The 19,488-nt window shown below is 45.1% G+C and overlaps 1 protein-coding gene across 4 annotated transcripts in view; it reads left to right on the top strand.

Annotated features, from left to right (window-relative positions):
- Positions 1 to 19,488, top strand: part of ITPR3 (inositol 1,4,5-trisphosphate receptor type 3) — a 150,007-nt gene that overhangs the window by 103,903 nt on the left and 26,616 nt on the right. For all 4 annotated transcript variants that reach the window (XM_061632412.1, XM_061632411.1, XM_061632413.1 and 1 more), the window contains 17 exons: positions 819 to 1,015; positions 1,194 to 1,323; positions 2,203 to 2,260; positions 2,475 to 2,640; positions 3,921 to 4,085; positions 4,635 to 4,703; positions 5,022 to 5,147; positions 6,664 to 6,786; positions 7,441 to 7,641; positions 8,885 to 9,136; positions 10,403 to 10,528; positions 11,806 to 11,931; positions 12,933 to 13,053; positions 13,436 to 13,620; positions 14,082 to 14,230; positions 15,227 to 15,335; positions 17,093 to 17,183. In XM_061632412.1, the coding sequence (XP_061488396.1) occupies positions 819 to 1,015; positions 1,194 to 1,323; positions 2,203 to 2,260; positions 2,475 to 2,640; positions 3,921 to 4,085; positions 4,635 to 4,703; positions 5,022 to 5,147; positions 6,664 to 6,786; positions 7,441 to 7,641; positions 8,885 to 9,136; positions 10,403 to 10,528; positions 11,806 to 11,931; positions 12,933 to 13,053; positions 13,436 to 13,620; positions 14,082 to 14,230; positions 15,227 to 15,335; positions 17,093 to 17,183 (2,394 nt within the window). The remainder of the gene's footprint in view (positions 1 to 818; positions 1,016 to 1,193; positions 1,324 to 2,202; positions 2,261 to 2,474; positions 2,641 to 3,920; positions 4,086 to 4,634; positions 4,704 to 5,021; positions 5,148 to 6,663; positions 6,787 to 7,440; positions 7,642 to 8,884; positions 9,137 to 10,402; positions 10,529 to 11,805; positions 11,932 to 12,932; positions 13,054 to 13,435; positions 13,621 to 14,081; positions 14,231 to 15,226; positions 15,336 to 17,092; positions 17,184 to 19,488) is intronic.

Below are 19,488 nucleotides of genomic sequence, written 5' to 3'. Positions count from 1 at the left end.
TTCACTGAGGATCACTACTATTCAGCCAAATGCTAATGCCACTTGAATTAATAATGCCATAGTGGTGATCTATTATATCTTTTTTTTTAAATGCTGTAGTCTAATTAAGATATACTTCTTGTACATATGGTCAAACTATGCTGCATGGCCATAGCTTTTAAGACAGTATTTAACTTTTAAGAGAGAGATGCAGAATCTGTGGCTCTCCAATTCTTGCTGGACTACAACTCCCATCATCTCTGACAATTGATTATGCTGCCTGGGGCTAATGGGAAATGTAATCCAACAACATCAGAAGGGCCACAGATCCCCCATCCCTGTTTTAAGGCAACTGAACTGTGGAACAGGTGTTAATTCATTAAATGAATGTTGATTGAGCAGGCAAGGTTAAAGTAAAACCTGAAAAAACTTCAGCACATGAAAACTCACTGTATATATTTCTTTTTATTTGGTTTGTTCATTACATTTGTATATGTAATGAATATGACCATGGGTTTTCTGTGCCAAGGGTATAATTTGGCAAGCAGCATATAATGACTTGCAGAGGATATTCATACACTGGACAATGCAGAGGAAATAAAGATGTCAACAGAATAATTAAGGAAATAACTTGAAATTACCACAAAAATATAAATGTACTGTACTTCCCTTCAAGGACTCAGACCAGATATTTTTTGGTTTCACACCAATTCCCTTTGGCTTGAATATAGAATGACCTTTTATGCTAATCTGTAGCAAAAGGTCAGCAAATAGCAACTGCAAGATGTCGGCGCAAGTAGGATCAACTTTAACCTTGAGTTTTGTTGTTGCTTTTCCAGGGAAGAATGTCCGGAAATCTATTCATGGTGTTGGTCAGATGATGTCTACTATGGTGCTGAACAGGAAGCAGTCCATCTTTGGTTCTTCAAACATGCCTGCTGTGGTAGTTCCTGAACCTGCTGATAGAGGAAGGAGCATAGAAAATGAAAACATTGTGGTGATGGAAACAAAGCTGAAAATTCTGGAGATTTTGCAGGTTAGAGCAAGTCTGTAGTTTGTGAGAGCTTGTAACCATGTGACACAACAGTTGATCCTGTTGGGTCTTTTATTGACATTGAGTTGGGGCTTAAGAAGGGGGAAGGATGATGAAAGACTGGAAAGGTATGTGAATGGGATCGATTGACTATCTCCCCATGCTTCCTGTTTTTCCTCAGTTCATCTTGAATGTACGGCTGGATTACAGGATCTCCTATTTGCTCTCTGTCTTCAAGAAAGAATTTGTGGAGGTCTACCCCATGCAGGACAGTGGGGCTGATGGAACAGCTCCAGCCTTTGACTCCACAAGTAACTTCTACTTCTCTACTACTTCTTTTATTTTCTCTGTGCTTGAACTGCTCTATGGAATCTCTTCTAACTTTATGCTGCCTTAATAGGCAATACAAAAGCAGATAGGTGTTAGGTCTTTTGTCTGGAGATCAGTGTCAGAGATGGGGAACCTGTGGCCATCTAGAAGTTTCTGGATTACAACTCCCACTTTACATGACTGCTGACCTTGCTGGCTGGGGCTGATGAGAGCTGGAGTCCAGCAGCTGGGCCACAGGCTCCTCATCTATGGTCTATGTCATCATGGTGTTGGGATGTAGTATGCCTGTGCAGAAGCATCTTGAAAGAAAGAAACAGTGGTGGAGCACCTATGGTGCATGGGCCTAATTAGGCATGCCAGGCCTCTGGATTTGGCCTGTGAAGCCATTTGGGTGAACCATGCCCACCTGATGAGTGTGCTCCTGATTTTTTCTTTGTAGACACAACTTGCCTTTGGTGCTTTTTGAATTCAAGCTGCAGCTGCAAAGGTCTTCCTTTTCAAGGTCACAGAAAAAGGCACCAGATTGAAAGTGTGCCAAATTCAAGGCACAGCTTTGAAGGCAGAATCAAAACTTGATGAGAAACGCCTGACACCATGTGATGTACTTGATGTCATATGATATCAGATGACTGACAGATGGGCTGCCCACCAGTCAAAGTGGCCTGCAGACTGGTTCCTCATCCCTGAGACAGAGACTAGTGACTGGGTCAGAAATACGGAGCTAGGACTGCACAAAATTCAACAGTTCAGATGATTAATTTTCTCTTCTTTTCTTGCTTAGGTTCCCTAATATCATCTTCCAATTGTCTCCTGAAGTTGCTCAGCATTTCTGACTTCTTATGCATTTCTTTTTCCTTCAGCTGCAGCAATGAACTTGGACCGGATTGGTGAGCAGGCAGAAGCCATGTTTGCGGTTGGGTAAGTTCTTGTCACTTGTAACTCTTCTAGCAGAGCTCTTAATCACCTTTTCCATAGAGCATATCTATGTTGGTGCCGAAAGCATAGGCATAGGAGATCATGAATAGCCAGAAACTACCATAAAAACAAATATTTAGCTACAGGATTGTGACAGACTAATGCATGAAAAGCAGGGACATTCTGTTCCTAGAACTGGAGATTTCTTTTTCTGCAGGAAAACAAGCAGCATGTTAGAAGTGGATGATGAAGGAGGGCGGATGTTCCTTCGTGTGCTGATCCATTTGACCATGCATGATTACCCCCCACTTGTCTCGGGTTCCCTTCAGCTCCTCTTCAAACATTTCAGCCAGAGGCAGGAGGTCCTGCACACCTTTAAGCAGGTAACTCTCGATGCTGCGTGACTTCTGCAGACCTGTAAGTCCTCTCCATTTATTTCCTTTAGATGCCTTCTTAAAATTGTTTCTCACTGAAACTGGTCAGATGGCTGGCATGCTATGCGTGTCTTCACTTCCCTGTTGGGTATATTCCTTCTCTTTGTTTGGATCTACCTACCTGAACAAACACTGCTTTAGTACTGTGTGTATTGAATGGTGTTTGAGCCATTAAGATGCACATCACTTTACAGATGGTAGCCACACAACACCCTATCTGCTTCAAAGTGTGAGTCATGGGATCATTATTTTAAAACAAATCTAGCTCTGATGATGTGGTTGCCACAATGACACTAAATCAGCATCTGTTTGCAAGAAATACTACTGATGCCAGGTTGGGAAGTAGCAGACAAAGTTAAAAAGAGCTGATTACAGAGTCTCATTGCTGAGGCATTTTGTGGCCTCCTCATATTGTCCTCCTTCATCATTAAGATGCTTCATCATGTCCTCATCTTCATCATTAACAATAATAATGGTAATAATAGTGTATAAAGCACCTCAAAAGCTAGATGCTGCACAATGATTGAGTTAAAAAGAACAAGCCTTGCCTGAAAGCCCAGTCTTAAAAAAAAAAATCACTGCCAGTCTACATCTACTACATCGTAGTATTTTCCATGTAACACATACTTGTTCCCAGTCCATCAATGGGCTTTCCATGCACAGTATGACTATTTTGTCTGGAAGATCTGCACTGGGAGAAGATTTGCTCTCCATCCATGTAGATCATTGCCGGGTGCAGCAGACAAGCCAAGCAACCTATGTGGATGGAACAGCAATTCTACTGGACCATATGTACATGCTCATGTGTGTAACTATTAGTGTATCAATGCAACATCAACATCTTTGTGCAAGATAGGAGTGTGTCTCTTCATTCCACATGCAAGTTTTGGTCACCTTCAGAAATTAGCCCGGATGTGTTCAGCTGAATATGCAGAGGTTCGCCTTTCAGGTCTTCTACCCAATGCACGGTGGTGCTTAGGGTCGGGACAGTGCGTGGGGCTCCCCTTCCTGCTCCATACATTCTTTGCTACTTTGTTGCACACAAGAATCTCATGACTGGGGGCATTGTAGCTTTCGTTATAACAATCTGTGGGACCACTGAACAATTTTAGAAAGATAGATGCCTCATATGCCATCTTTAATAGAGCTAGGCTTTCATCCTGGATCTTTTTTGCCATCCAGCAGCATGAGTAGAATGGACTGATGTTCTTCATGGTATCTCCATACAGGTTCAGCTACTTATCTCTGCTCAGGATGTTGAGAACTACAAAGTGATCAAGTCAGAGCTGGACAAACTGCGCATGATGGTGGAGAAGTCAGAGCTCTGGGTGGAAAAGAAGGGCAGCTCCAAGGGGGAAGATGGACAAGAAGGGGAGAAGAAGGAGAAGAAAGAGGTAAAGCCTAATCAACTATAGGGCAGGAAGCTGGTTCAAAGTCTGGATGAGCTTTGTATCTCCAAACATAGGTCTGTCTCACAACATTATAGGTGTGCATCTTTAAAAAGCAATGTGTGAATTGGCCATGAGATGGGAAATAATAGAGACAGGGCAGTAATGCAACCAGTTGCTCCGGGGAACAACCTTCAAGGGCATTACAGGGAACATACTCTATAGGGATGGAACTGGCTATAGAGATTGTAACGAAGTCATAGCTCAGCACAACAGCTAATTTCAGGAGACTTCTAGACATCTGTGAAAGTCTCAGGAAGCTCAAGAGTCAGTACTGTTGTACTGTTTGTATGCCCAAGGTAGTCAGTTTTGATCAGGTTAGACTTTAATAGCATGATATCTCCCTAAAAGATTAGCTTGTGTGCAATGTAGGCTAGCCTGGTTTTTGACTGCTATAAGTAAGAGGAGGCTTAGTGGAAAACACGTGGCTGGATTTCCTCTTCTTTAGCTGTTGCAAGGCCACTTGAATAGTTTTTTTCCTTCTCCCCCTGCCAGCGTACCACAGACGAGGAGCCTGGGACCCCTGGAGAAAAAAGCAGTGAGAACTACCAACTGGTAAAAGGGGTAAGCAGTTGCCCCTGACACTTTTCCTAGGGAAGCTGTGGAGAAAGAGTGGAGAACTACATGTGCTGCCCTGAGCTTCTTGGAGGAGGGTTGGGATACAAGTGAATAAATATTTAAATAGCACCACCTGAGCTGGGGCATCTCGGCCACGAGATGCCTTGGGCTAGGCAGTGTCCCTCGATTCTACAGTGGCAGGGGCATGTGGGGGTATCTCATTCTGCTTCTCTAAATGCAGAGCTAAGTTTGCTAGATGCTTTCTCCCATTAATTCAACTTCTGTTTGGCTGGTTTGTTTTGTTCGTGATTTGCTTTTCTTCAGATTCTGGAACGGCTCAATAAAATGTGTGGGGTTGGTGAGCAGATGCGAAAGAAGCAGCAGCGCTTGCTGAAGAATATGGATGCCCACAAAGTGATGCTGGACCTGCTGCAGATCCCGTATGAAAAGGTGGGAAGAGGGAAGAGCAGGGGTCTGGTTGGGATCGCAGAATATGTCAGGATTCTGGAGTGCTCATAGGGATACTACCGTTGTACACCGGTGGGGTTGTCAGCAACAGCAATGGGGCGGGGGAGCATGTGGAGCAGCAGAGGTGCCCACTTGGCAGAGGCAATGCTGCATTTGCCAGGATGGAGTGGGGTGAGGGTGTCACTTTGCCCTCTTCATGTGCCACTGCTGGGGTTTGTCTAGTCCAGTGATTCTCAAACGGTGCGCCCAGGCACACTGGTGCGCCCTAAGAGGTGGCCAGGTGTGCCTCAAATATTATGAAAGTATATTTTAAAAATCAGAAGAAACCCAATTGTATAGGGTAATAGTTTTCTACTGTTTATTTTTATTCATAGTTTAAAATATATTAATATATTTTTAATTTTGTACACGAAGGGCGCCAGAAAATTTTTATATGTTTTACAGTGCGCCGCAAACCAAAAAAGTTTGAGAACCACTGGTCTAGTCCAATCATCTCCCCACAGACAGGATATCCTACCAAAGTCTTTCTGACAAATATTTCTCTGGATGGTGTGTGGGAGGCCTCTAGTACAACCAGGGGTTGAGACTCCTTGGTAGTGTGAGCTTTAATGTGTGGCTGCACCAGAATCCTCCCCATACTCATCCAAAAAGGAACATTCAAGGTAAGCATTAATGCTCCTTTCTGCAGCTTTCCTCATCAGCTGATTCTACTATCTCCCCACTTAAAGCAGCTTAAGTCTAATGACCTCCTTTGTATCAAGGGATAATTAGCATGCTTACCTACTGGAAGGTAAGCCACGTGCCAGATGCAGCATGTTCTTGGAAGTTCAACAAAAATGTGTATTGTTCTTTTTTTGATAATATGAGATCTGGTGTACAGAAACAAAACTGTGGTGCATGAGGTGAACCAAACCTTCCTGTATTTTGTGAATGTGTTTGCAGTGGTAAAACAGGAGATTATCCTTCTCATCTCAGCTGTGTGATGGGTGAGAGCAGGGCTGGCACCAGACTGCAGGGGTCCGTGATGCCAGGTTAAATAGGTCCACCCACATATGGAATAGTGCACTGTGCGTGCATGCCTGCCACACCCACGATGGTGTGTGTGTATGACACCCCCTCTGCCATCTTGGGTGATGGTAAGTATGCTCGTGCAGTGCACTGACACAGCACCATGACATCACAGGAAGTTGTGCGGCAAGCCCATGCTGGTGGGTGGCTCTGCTTTGTGATCCATGTCTGCACTGGGTCATGGGACACATGCTCCATGACCCAATGCTAGCATGGATCGCGGAGTGGAAGCCACACCCACCCAGCCCCAGCAGCAGGGCCCCTCTCAGCGACAAGGACCCTCAGCCAGTGCCCACCCTGGCTACCTGCTGGCACCAGGTCTGGATGAGAGTTCTGCAGTCCTTTTGGTGGGATGGGGGAGGGTCAAGGAAGACTAGTCCAGTATACTTTTTATCAGGAACTTATCTTTTACTCTCATGGATATATGCAGGGTGACAACAAGATGTTGGAGATTTTGAGGTTAACCCACCAGTTCCTACAGAAGTTCTGTGCTGGCAACCAAGAAAATCAGGCCCTGCTACATAAGCATCTCAACTTGTTCCTCACTCCTGGGGTAAGAGAGAAAGGGCAGTGAAAGAAGGTGGGAAAAATAAGATAAGTTGTGGGCATGCAGCATGCAAGAGATACTTTCCAATAGATCTCATGTTTCTGCTCAGATCCAGCCAATAAAGAATTTACAATATAGGCTAAGAGTTTCACTGCCTCATTTGGGTTGTAAGACCAAGTCACCATGAAGCCTAATCTGTCTCAGCTTATTTTGTCTCACAGGGATGTTGTGAAGATACAAACAGTTAGCCCTGTGTGTGCCATCCTGAAAGCCTTGGGTGAAAAATGGGATTTTGTTAATTTTACAATATTTTATTTCTTTTATATGTCACCTTTCCTCCAAGGATCTCAAGGTGGTATACATGGTTCACTACCACCACCACCCTCCTATTTTTAGCCTACAATAACCCTATGAACTAGGTTAGTCTGAGACAGTGACTGGGCCAAGGTCATCCAAAGTGCATAATGGGGATTAGAGTCTGGGTCTTCCCAGTCATAATTCAGCACTTGATAGACAGAAGAATGAAACAGGCTGGAGGATGTTCTAATAGTTCACCGGAGTAACCAAGGATGAAGGCTCCTTATTTTAAGGAAAAGCCAAATAGAGATGAGTGACACCAGCTGTGCCTCCTGAGGTCTCACCTCTTCTTATTTTTACCAGTTGCTGGAGGCAGAGACAATGCAGCACATCTTCCTGAACAACTATCAGCTGTGCTCTGAGATCAGCGAAACGGTGCTACAGCATTTCATCCACTGCCTGGCCACGCACGGGCGCCATGTACAGTACCTTGACTTCCTGCATACTATCATCAAGGCTGAGAGCAAGTACATAAAGAAGTGCCAGGACATGATCATGACTGAGGTGAGACTCCACATCTCTCATAAGCAGAGTCAGGGCAAAAACTCTGGGAAAGAGGGCAGAGAAGAAGGACAGATCTCACAATACAAGGAGCTGAAGGGAAGCCCTTGCCTAGCAGTATGGAAACAGTGGTGGTAGGCCAGTAAGGGAAAGGCAGTGCAGGCTTACCTTAGTCCCTGAGCAATCTGAAAGAGGTACTTTCCCATCCAGGGGATACTGCATTCCATCTTGGAGGTTTGCCTCCCTGCATACATGCCCATGCTCATCCCTTCAGTTTTGGCATGCCGTAATATTAACAGTGTGGTAGCTCAGCACAGAGGTAAAGGTACTGCAAGGAGTGGGCAGGATCTCCAGGATCCTTTGCCATCAGTGCCTTGTGTGGCCCTAATATTTCACAGTGGCTCTTGAAAATGTTTCACAGCAGGGATCAGTATGGCTAACATGAAGCCATTCTGTTAGCCATTTCAAGTGTTCTTTCTTGCAGTCCCAATGTTTGCTGCGCTGGAAAAATGCCATCGTCTCATGGGATCACAGGCCCTTAGAATTATATTCTCCTTTGGATGAGGTGTTCCTCCCACTGCCTCCAATAAGCCGGGTTTATGCAAATTAGCTTTTAAATCTTCCTCTCTGACCATTGGAGGAGTAACTGCCCTCTTTTAGTTCTAGTCCTGCTTAGCTCCAAGACAGCTGGGCACAGGTCTTTAGATTCTCCTGACTCTTAGATTTTAGTTAGGAGAAAACTCTTTCCTAGAAGGAACTGCCATGCTACATCTGAAACCAGGCTAGCAACCATTGCAGTGTCAAGAGCTGTTAAAGCCATCTTGGCCATGGCATGGACAGGAACATCTAATCATAGTGTCAGACACATCTTGGAAAATAAAAGAGAGAAGAGGAATATAAATTCATGCCAAGAAGGAGTCTTATATGCCAGGGGATTTGCTTCGTATGCACAGTTGGTGTACTCTTTAGCTCTACTGTAGCCTGTGTATAGCCAGTGAAGGGTGGGGTTGGAGAGGGCCTAGAAAGTGGAAGTTCTTTGCAGAGGTTTGTCAGCCTTGTTCTTTTAGATGTAGGGAATTGTGGCCCACCAAATGCTGTTGGACTTCAGCTCCCATCAGCCCTGGCCAGCATGGCCAATGGTCAGGGCTGATGGGAGCTTGAGTTTAGCAACATTTGGAGGCTACAAGTTAACCTTCCTCTTATTTTGGGCTCATGTTGCTTAGCCTTCCTGTCCCTTTTTCCATAGCTGACAAATGCTGGGGATGACGTGGTGGTGTTTTATAATGATAAGACCTCCCTAGTCAACATGTTGGAGATGATGACAGCAGCCCGAGATGGAGTAGAGGAGAACAGCCCCCTCATGTATCACATCTCTCTGGTGGATCTGCTGGCAGCCTGCGCTGAAGGCAAAAACGTCTACACAGAAATCAAGTGCACATCTCTACTTCCGCTGGAGGATGTGGTGCGAGTGGTCACTCACGAAGACTGCATCACGGAGGTAAGGGCAGCATGCAGGCAGCAGTCATAGATGCAGACATTCAAAGGCTGTGGCTTTGTGGTTATCATCGTACTCTGTGTTGCTGCCCTTATCTGCTGAGACCTAGCTCTACATGAAGGAAAATGTGTTTTTCAAATACACATTAGATCAATTTGCTCCAAGTAGGACAGTCAGTGTGATGTAGTGTCAAACAATTCCCTGCTCAACCTTGATACCCACTGAGTGACCTTATAGTCAGTCACTGTAAGAACAGAAGACTATAAGCAGTATCAGGCCAAAGGTGCATCTAATCAGCATCTTGCTTCTCACATTGACCAGTCAGTTGCCTCTATGAAGACCACAAGCAGAGTATGAGGGCAATATTCAAACTCACTGTTGTTCTCCAGCAAGTGTTATTCAGTGGCATACTGCCTCTGATGATGGATGCTCCATATGGCCATCATGGCACTATCTCTCAGCAAAATCTTCATCACAGGATAGTTGTGAGAACACATGTTTGACACCTGTGCTCTTTGGAGAAATAACATAAGAAGAGCCTGCTGGATCAAGCCAATGGCCCATCTAGTCCAGCATCCTGTTTTCAGAGTGGCCAACCAGTTGCCCATGGGAATCCTGCAAGCAGGATCTGAGCACAAGAGCACTCTCTAGCAACTGGTATTTGGAAGCATACTGCCTCCATCCATGGAGGCAGAGCATAGCTATAATGGCTAGTAGCCATTGATAGCCTTATGCTCCATGAATTTGTCTAATCCTCTTTTAAAGTTGGTGCCTCCTCTAGGAGTGAGTTCAATAGCTTAACTACATGATGCTTGAAGAAGTACTTTCTTTTGTCTGTCCTGAATCTTCCAACATTGAATGTCCATGAATTCTAGTGTTATGAGAGAGGGATAAAAATGTTTTTCTAACCGCTTTCTCCATGTCATGCATAATTTTATACACTTCTTTCAAGTCACCCCTTACTTATCTTTTCTCTGAATGAGAAAGCCCCAAATGCTGCAATCTTTCCTCATAGGAGAGTTGCTCCATCCCCTTGATCATTTGGGTTACGATTACTGGATGTGAGATGATGAAGGAGAGCCCATTTGGCTCAAATCCCTTTTCCCGTTTTCCTTGTACAGATGTGGGTGGCATTCTGGAGAGCTCCAGGAGTACTTATAAACACAGATGCTAACACAAAACCCAGAGTGATGAGCATGGACAGTATTTGCTTTGCTTCTTCCCTTCCTGCACCAGGGACTTCTAATCCATGCCTCCCTTTTCTTTCAGGTGAAGATTGCTTACGTCAACTTTGTCAACCATTGCTATGTGGACACAGAGGTAGAGATGAAGGAGATCTACACTAGCAACCACATCTGGACGCTGTTTGAGAACTTCACCCTTGACATGGCCAGGGTGGGTGTTGCAACCTAAATGGTGTTACTGGGATAATGGGAGGGGGAATCTCCCTTCTCTTTGTGCCTGGACTCCAGGAAAAGGAAGTCCCTTTGCTCATAACATAAGCCTAAGGCTTTGCTAACAGCAGCTGTATGAACAGCTAGCTAGTTGAAGAATTGGTGGAAGGATGACTTATCGCACAACACCTCTATCTGTGGAATTCATTGCTAAAGGTGCTTTGCTGGCCATTAGCAAAAATAGCTATTTTATTAAAAAAGCAAAACAAAGAAAAAAACTTGGGATTTAGTGACCACATCTGAAGGATAGGTCTATTGGCCATGAAGAAAAGTTGGAGAGGCATTAATGGAGGAATGAGTAGAGACAAGCGCAAAGGGGCACTAAATATAGTTTATAGAGCCCAATGTGTTTTTGATTACAATTTTCATTCAGGTCACTGTAAGACAAAACAACGCTTTGTATTTTCTATGTACTCTGTTACAAACTGATTAGCTGTGATAGCCAGCATGACTTCCAGAGTCTGAAGACGGTAAAGCTCTGACTACCAAATGCTGGAGGCTGTTGAGAGGGAATAAATATCACCAATGTGTCCTTCTGGTGAACTTCCCTTTGGCATCTGGCCAGCCACTGAGCTCGATGGATCCGACTTTTCATAACTGTTCGGTGTGCTAGAGTTCTGTATGCCGTCCTCCAAGCAGGACGCTGTTTTATTGTCATTGGGTTCTGTGTGACGAGAAATTGCTTCCTCAAATTATATTGTGTCATTATGACTGTAAGTAATACATATTTGTTCCTGCTTGCAATATGTTCCAGGGCTAGGGATTTCAGTGCCATCGCGTACTATTACAGAATACTGAAACCCTACCGTGGTAGAAGCAGCCATGCAGAGTTTGGGGTTAGGGAAGGAGAGGTCAGTCTTCTGTCTTACAGATGTCACCTGGACTCATCTCACTCTGGGAATATTACCTTCATGCTCTTTGCTTTTCTGCAGGCATGAGCTCTAATCCGTTGTCTTAAAACAGCTGATGTAGTGTTGGTATTAAAAGCATGGGCTGGGAAGTCTCAAACTGAAAGCTCAGCTCATCTACAAATTCATTAGGTGGCCTGAAGCAGGCTGCTGTTTCTCAGCCATAGCCTCCTATCTGCAATGTGGGGTTAATAATATTGACCTGCCTTATAAGGTTGTAGCAAGGATTTCTAAGGTAATGTGTAAGAAGTGTTTTGAAATACTCAAAAGGGCTGTGTGAAAGCGAAGTACTGCTATTCCACCTCCACAGGTGTGCAAGAAACGTGAGAAGCGCTTAGCGGATCCGCCTTTGGAGAAGTACGTGCTCACTGTGGTGCTGGACACCATCAATGCCTTCTTCAGCTCCCCTTTCTCTGAGAACAGCACCTCACTACAGGTACGAGTGAGCAGGTTCAGGTTCTGGAACCCTTTCCTCACTTCTTCCAGTGTAGGAGAGCAATTTTGGTGGGACCATAAAAGTGAATAGGGGAGGGTGTCACTGGTCCCAGTACTTCTGAGGAACAAAGACTTGCTGTATAGATCTGTGTCTACATAGGCCAGCTGCAGCAAGCTTCTTCCCTCTGCCCTAAGAGACAGATGCCCTGATGGTGACTACTACCTGAGCTGGACTGTGCCAAACTGGTACTTTGTTGGCTAAAAAGATCCAAGGAATTATCTGAGCAGCTCAGTATGACCCACTGAGGGAGAAGTAGAACATTCTACTAAAAATTAGGATTCAGTTTGTGCATTGTATGTGATCCCCCCCCTTTTTACTCCCATGAAGCAGGATAGCAATCTGCAGTTGAGTGGATCCTGCTTAGAATCAGAAAACAAAGCGGTTGTCAGAGGTTGATTTGAAAGCTGCTATTCTGAGGGTATTACTAGATGAGTCAGTAGGAGGTCAGTGACTGGATATCCTGCTTTGTTTTGTAAATGTCGATACAGCTGGGGGGGGGAGTGGAGCAACATCAGATCAGGACCATGGAGGGTTTGCCCTTTTCTCCAGCACTATTTTTCTAATCTAACTTGTGTCCCACCCTAGCTGTTGCTGCTGCTTGTTCTGAGGGCAAAATCTACTTTTTACATTTCTGCCCTGTGGGTCATAGAATAGAATCGTAGAGTTGGAAGGGGCCTGTAAGGCCATCAAGTCCAACCCCCTGCTTAATGCAGCTTTGGAGGGGGAGCAATTTGGATTGAGAAAAGGGTTAACCCTCTCCCAGTACCACAGCCCTGTTGCAGTTCAGGCCTCCGCAGCTGCTCTTAATTTTTTTTTTAAGTACTGGAGTTCCAGTCATGGATCTCTTACAGTCTCACCTCATTGTACCCTCGTGGAAGCTGATGCTGTTGTTGAATCGGTGTGCTAAAAGATGCCCCTTAAATGCCTCTCCTCTCTTTCAGACCCACCAGACTATTGTTGTGCAGCTCCTCCAGTCTACCATGAGGCTGTTGGAGTGTCCTTGGCTGCAGCAGCAGCACAAGGGCTCTGTGGAAGCTTGTATCCGCACGCTGGCTATGATTGGTAAGGAAATGTCTTGGGACGGGTAGATGGGATTGTCTGGATTTTATCATGTTGAGGTCAACATGAGGAAAACAAGAGTAGCCATCAGACTTACATATTCCATCCTCCAATAATCTGGTGTGGATGGATAGGCAACTTCTGCCCTTGCAGTTATGCTTTACTTGGCTAGGCATAGGCATCTGATTATTTGCGTGGCTGTCATTCATTGCCAGAGATGGTTGACTGCCTGCTAGTTTCTATATGGGGTGTACAATATGAGAGCAATGTCACAGGAGGCTTTATATGGGCAGTTTGCTAGGACTAAGGGTGTAGGATATCACCCAGGCTACCAGCGCTCCACCTTGGATTACCTTCCTTGCTTGTAAGCCTTCTCTCCTTTCAGCCAAGAGCCGCTCCATTGCATTACCCATGGACCTTGATGCCCATGTCAGCTCCCTGCTGAACAGCAGCTCCATCAGCAACGCACAACGGAATACCTCCAACTACAAGACAGCCTCGCGTGCTTTTCCTCGTGTCTCAGCTACAGCCAACCAGTGGGACTACAAGAACATAATTGAGAAGCTGCAGGTGCGGGCTGATAAGAGGCCTTGCTTGGAGTGTGTCCAATGTGTCCTTGTCACTAAGGCAGGGCTTAGGGTACTCTTCAATCAGAAATAAACATCTAAATTCCACTCCAAGCAAACCCTAATTCATTGTCCCCCAAAACCTGAAAGCCTTTTTGAAGCCTGTATAAATGATACACATTGGCATACTTATGCTTGTTCTGTATTAGTTACTTTACTTCTGCTAGTCTTGAGGACCGGCAAATCAAGCAGCTGCTCAAGGCACAGAACTCCTGATCTTTGCATACCGGGTAGCCTGGCTGTGCCCATACGTTTTCAGGTTTATCTTTGCAGTCTTTAGAACTATTTTTAAAAAAATGAAAGCTATCATTTTCAGAACGCTGAACTTAGTAGCAAATCTCACACTTGTATAGCATAATCTCAAAATATACGTAGCTTTGCCCTGAAGATACTGTGCTGTTACAGGACATCATCAATGCCTTAGAGGAGCGCTTGCAGCCCCTGGTAGAAGCTGAACTTTCAGTCCTGGTGGATGTCCTGCACCGTCCAGAACTGCTTTTCATGGAAGGCACTGAGGCCTACCAGCGTTGCGAAAGTGGTGGCTTCCTCTCCAAGTAAGTGCGTCTTGCAATATGGCTTCAAGAGAGATTCTGCAGAGCAGTCCCAACTCCTAGATCACTTTTGCTAAATAAAATGGTGGTGTAGGGCCATCCCTCCCCCCTTGACCCCCTGTCCTGGAGCCCTCAGCTAATTCTGCTGCCCCAGTTGCAGCCACCATGTTAGAGTATATGTAGCGGCCATTTTGTTTTTATGCTGACCATGTGCATAAGGAGGAACTACTAGAAGCTAAAATGATGAAACTGAGGTTATCATAATTTGGACACATCATGAAAAGACATGATTCATTAGAAAAGATAATAATGCTTGGAAAAACAGAAGGAAGTAGAAAAAGAAGAAGACCGAACAAGAGATGGATTGATTCCATCAAGGAAGCCACAAACCTGAACTTACAAGTTCTGAACAAGGTGGTTCATGACAGATGCTGTTGGAGGTCACTGATTCATAGGGTTGCCATAAGTCGTAATTGACTTGACGGCACATAACAACAATAAAATGGCAACCAGGGGTGTGGAGGCACAGTAAGAAGGAAGGAGTGGCTGGTGGGGAGGGGTGTTGCTGCCATGTATTGGGACATTGTGGGGATGGGGCAGCACTGCGATGATGTTGGGATGGTGAAGCTCAGTAATGGAGCTCTGCTGGCAGGCCCACACTGCCCTGACCTGTCTGCCGCCCTGTTCCTGCACTATCATGGTACGCAGCAGTCATGATGCTGCTGCTGAGAGCCCTGGTCTGCAGCACTGCTTCTCTTTGCCACCCACTTCTGGAAGAAGGAGAAGCAGTGCTGGAGCAAAATAGGGGAAAGGGAGTGGTGGAAGAATTAAAGGCTTAGAGAGCTGGTTGGCAAGGCTTGGCAAGATTGATGGGGTCCCATGGCTGTCTACATAGGAACAAGGTCCTGGATATTTGGTAACACAGCTGGTCTCTGTGATGGCATGTGTATATGCTTGCATGCAGCAGAAACAAAGGGAATTCTTTTTGTGTGTGACTAGATTGGTCCAGCATACCAAAGACCTGATGGAATCTGAGGAGAAGCTTTGCATTAAGGTGCTCAGGACACTGCAGCAGATGCTAGTGAAGAGGAACAAATATGGAGAGAGGGTGAGTGGCTGAGGAGATTTGTGCTCACATTTTATTTTTATTTATTTATTTTAAAATATTTCTATCCTACCCTTCTACCCTATAATAGGGCACTCAGAGTGGCTTACAAAAATAAAATCAAACACGTATATCATAAAATTGTAAACAGTAAAATCACAAAAACATTAAAATAAATTAAAATACATAAAATACAATTAAGATACATAAAATAATATATATATATATATACACACACACACACACACATATATACATATACATATATATAGGGAGTAGTACTAAAGGGACTACAAAGGTAAAATTTAACGTAGAAGGCATACAATCAGTGTCAGGCTCTACCTTCAGTCCCTCCCAAAGGCTCTCCGGAACAAGATCTTTTTCAGAAGTCTCCGGAAAACCAACAGGGAGGGAGTAGAGCGGACTTCTTGTGGGAGGGTATTCCAAAGCTTGGGGGCAACAGCTGAAAAAGCTCTCGCCCGCGTGCCTGTCAGTCTAACATCTTTTATTCCAGGCACGCAGAGGAGACGAGAGGCAGATGATCTTAAATCCCGGGCAGGTACATATGGGCGTAAGCAGTCCCTCAGGTATATTGGTCCAAGGCCGTTTAGGGCTTTAAAGGTCAGAACCAGCACTTTGAATTGGGCCCGGAAACAAATTGGGAGCCAATGGAGTCGATAAAGCACATGTAAGGCACTTTGCAGCAAGCTAGCTTTTTCAGTCTCTTGTATTCCCATTAGGCTTTCTGTGTAAAAAGCCAGCCTTGTTTCTCCACTTTCTGAGAAGAAGCCACTTCCTAATAGTTTTTTTAGTAATAATTCTTCCTAATAATTTTGCATTTCTACCTTGCTTGTTGTTTATGTTTGAGAGCCAGTGTGGTATAGTGGTTAGAGTATTGGACTAGGACCTGAGAGACCAGCGTTCAAATCCCCATTTAGTCATGAAGCTTCTGGGTGACCTTGGGCCAGTCACATTCTCTCAGCCTAACCTACCTCACAGGGTTGTTGTGAGGATACAGTGGGGAGGGAGGAGAACTATATACACCATCTTGAGCTCCTTGGAAGAAAGGTGAGATATAATTATAATAAATAAATAAATAATAAAAAGGCCTTGCACCTCTTAACTTCACAAAACTGGCCTATCACTGCCCTTTCACAGAGTTTAACTCATTCACTGAGAGCCTGAATGAAATGGGTGATGAATATTAAGAACATAAGAACAGTCCTGCTACAAAGGTCCATGTAGTCCAACAGTGCCACCCTTCTCCCATACTTACTATCTTTAACCTTAGGATCCTTTTTTGAGTGTCTCTGGGTGCCTCCACTGAACGAAGCAAGGTGGCTAACTCCCAAGGAGAGGGCCTTTTTGGTAGTGGCATCTCCTAAGGCTTACCTAACATCTTTGTGGTCTTTTCAGCACCAGGTGGAGACCCTTCTGTTTACCCAAGCCTGCTAAGCCAGCTTTGTAGTTGGGGCCTTTCTGTTTTTCAATCTGTGTTTTTAATCTTGGGAGGGGGGGCTTGCTTGTTTTTAAAAATATTTTTTTAGTTTTGACGTTACACTTTTATGTTTTATGTTTGCATTTTTTTTATTGTAAGCTGCCCAGAGAACTCCATGGCTTTTGTATGTTATGGGGTGACATATGAAAGCCAATAATAATGATAATAGTAGTATTAATAATAAAAGTATTATTATTAATAATAATAATAATAATATTTGTATTAATAACGTGCAGTTCACCCCATTTCTTTCTCATGCTAGGGAAACACATTGAGGAAAATGCTTTTGGCTAATTATTTGCAAACCAAAAGATCTGGCTCCAAAGGGGAGATTGTTGATCCTTCTGGAACTGGTAAGTGGTTTGCCGTTCTGGTTGTCATCTTCCTCTTCCTTGCATCCTTTTCTTGCCATGTCTTCCCTGGGTTTCTTAAATTCATCTCTTCATCTGCTGTCTTCTATTGCTTAGGGCAGCCTTTCCCAACCAATGTGCCTCCAGATGTTATTTATTTATTTAATTTCATTTATAAACAGCCCATAGCCAATGGCTCCCTGGGCGGTGTACAACATACAATAATACAATAAATGAGCAAAATCACAGATAAAAATACAAATTCATAATAACACTAAATGATATTAGCATAGCTAAAACATTAAAGCAGTAAAATACATAGAAATATATTAAAATGCCTGGGAGAATAGGAAGGTTTTAGCCTGGCGCCGAAAAGATAGCAGCGTAGGCACCAGGCGTACCTCCTCGGGGAGACTGTTCCACAATTCGGGGGCCACCACGAAAAGGCCCTAGATCTTGTCATTACCCTCCGAGCCTCTCGGTGAGACGGTACTCGGAGGAGGGCCTTAGATGTCGAACGAAGTGTACGGGTAGGTTCATAGCGGGAGAGGCGTTCCATCAGATATTGCGGGCCCACACCGTGTAAGGCTTTATAGGTCAATACCAGCACCTTGAATCTGGCCCGGAAACAAATCGGCAACCAGTGCAAACGGGCCAGAACAGGGGTAATATGTGAGGACCGCTTGGTCCTCGTCAGTAGTCTGTCTGCTGCGTTTTGCACTAGCTGCAGCTTCCGAACTAGCTGCAGCTTCCGTGGGCAGCCCCACGTAGAGTGCATTACAGTAATCCAATCTAGAGGTCACTAGAGCATGAACAACTGAGGTGAGGTTGTCACCGCCAAGATAGGGGCGTAGTTGGGCTACCAAACAAAGATGGTAAAACGCATTCCGAGCCACCGAGGCTACCTGAGCCTTGAGTGACAAGGAAGGGTCGAAAAGAACCCCCAAACTACGAACCTGTTCTTTCAGGGGGAGTGTAACCCCATCCAGAACAGGATAAACATCCTCCATCTGAGCGGAAAAGGCACTCACCAACAGCGTCTCAGTCTTGTCTGGATTGAGTTTCAGTTTATTAGCTCCCATCCAGTCCATTATCGCGGCCAGGCAACGGTTCAGCACATCAACAGCCTCACCTGAAGCAGATGAAAAGGAGTAATAGAGTTGCGTGTCATCAGCATGCTGATGGCAACGCACTGCAAAACTCCGGATGACCGCACCCAGAGGCTTCATGTAAATGTTGAAAAGCATGGGGGACAGAACCGACCCCTGAGGGACTCCACAATGGAGAGTCCAGGGTATCGAGCAATGTTCCCCAAGCACCACCTTCTGGAGACGATCTGCCAAGTAGGAGCGGAGCCACTGCCAAGCAGTACCCCCAACTCCCAACTCCGAGAGTCTCTCCAGAAGGATACCATGGTCAATGGTATCAAAAGCAGCTGAGAGATCAAGGAGAATCAACAGAGTTACACTCCCCCTGTCCCTCTCCCGACAAAGGTCATTGTACAGGGCGACCAAGGCTGTTTCTGTGCCAAAACCAGGCCTAAAACCGGATTGAAACGGATCTAGATAATCGGTTTCATCCAAGAGCGCCTGGAGCTGGCTGGCAACCACCCGTTCCAAGACCTTGCCCAGAAATGGAACATTCGCTACCGGTCGATAGTTGTTCAAATTATCTGGGTCCAAGGATGACCTCTTCAAGAGAGGTCTCACTACAGCCTCCTTGAGACAACGAGGGACAACTCCCTCACTCAAGGAGGCATTGATCACTTCCTTGGCCCAGCCGGCAGTTCCAGCCCGGCTAGCTTTAACTAGCCAAGAAGGGCGAGAGTCGAGTACCGACGTGGTTGCACGCACCAGTCCAAGCATCTTGTCAACTTCCTCAAGCTGCACCGACTGAAACTCATCCAACAACTGAGGACAAGACCATGATCTAGGTACCTCAATGGATTCAACTGTCCTAACATTAGAGTCGAGGTCCCTACGGATGCATGCGATTTTATTTTGGAAGTGCCCCGCAAACTCATTGCAGCGGGCTTCAGATGACTCTGTAGTATCCTGAGGGCCAGAGTGTAAAAGCCCACGTACTACCTTAAAAAGCATTGCCAATGGCTGAGGCTGATGGGAGTTGTGGTCCAACAACATCTGGAGGCACACCTGTTGGGAAAGGCTGGCTTACCGTATGTGACACAGATACAGGAAAGGGTTTTTGAAGGTGCACATACTGGTGGGGTGCCTTGCGTGGCTGGTAACTTGCATTCAGCTTGTTGGGAGTCAGACTCTAAGTTCATCTAACTAGCAGTGGCTCTCCC

Source organism: Rhineura floridana, chromosome 6 (assembly GCF_030035675.1).
Source record: "Rhineura floridana isolate rRhiFlo1 chromosome 6, rRhiFlo1.hap2, whole genome shotgun sequence".
Lineage (NCBI taxonomy): Eukaryota > Metazoa > Chordata > Lepidosauria > Squamata > Rhineuridae > Rhineura > Rhineura floridana.
The sequence above is the reverse complement of the archived record's forward strand: the minus strand, read 5'-3'. Positions and strand labels throughout refer to the sequence as shown.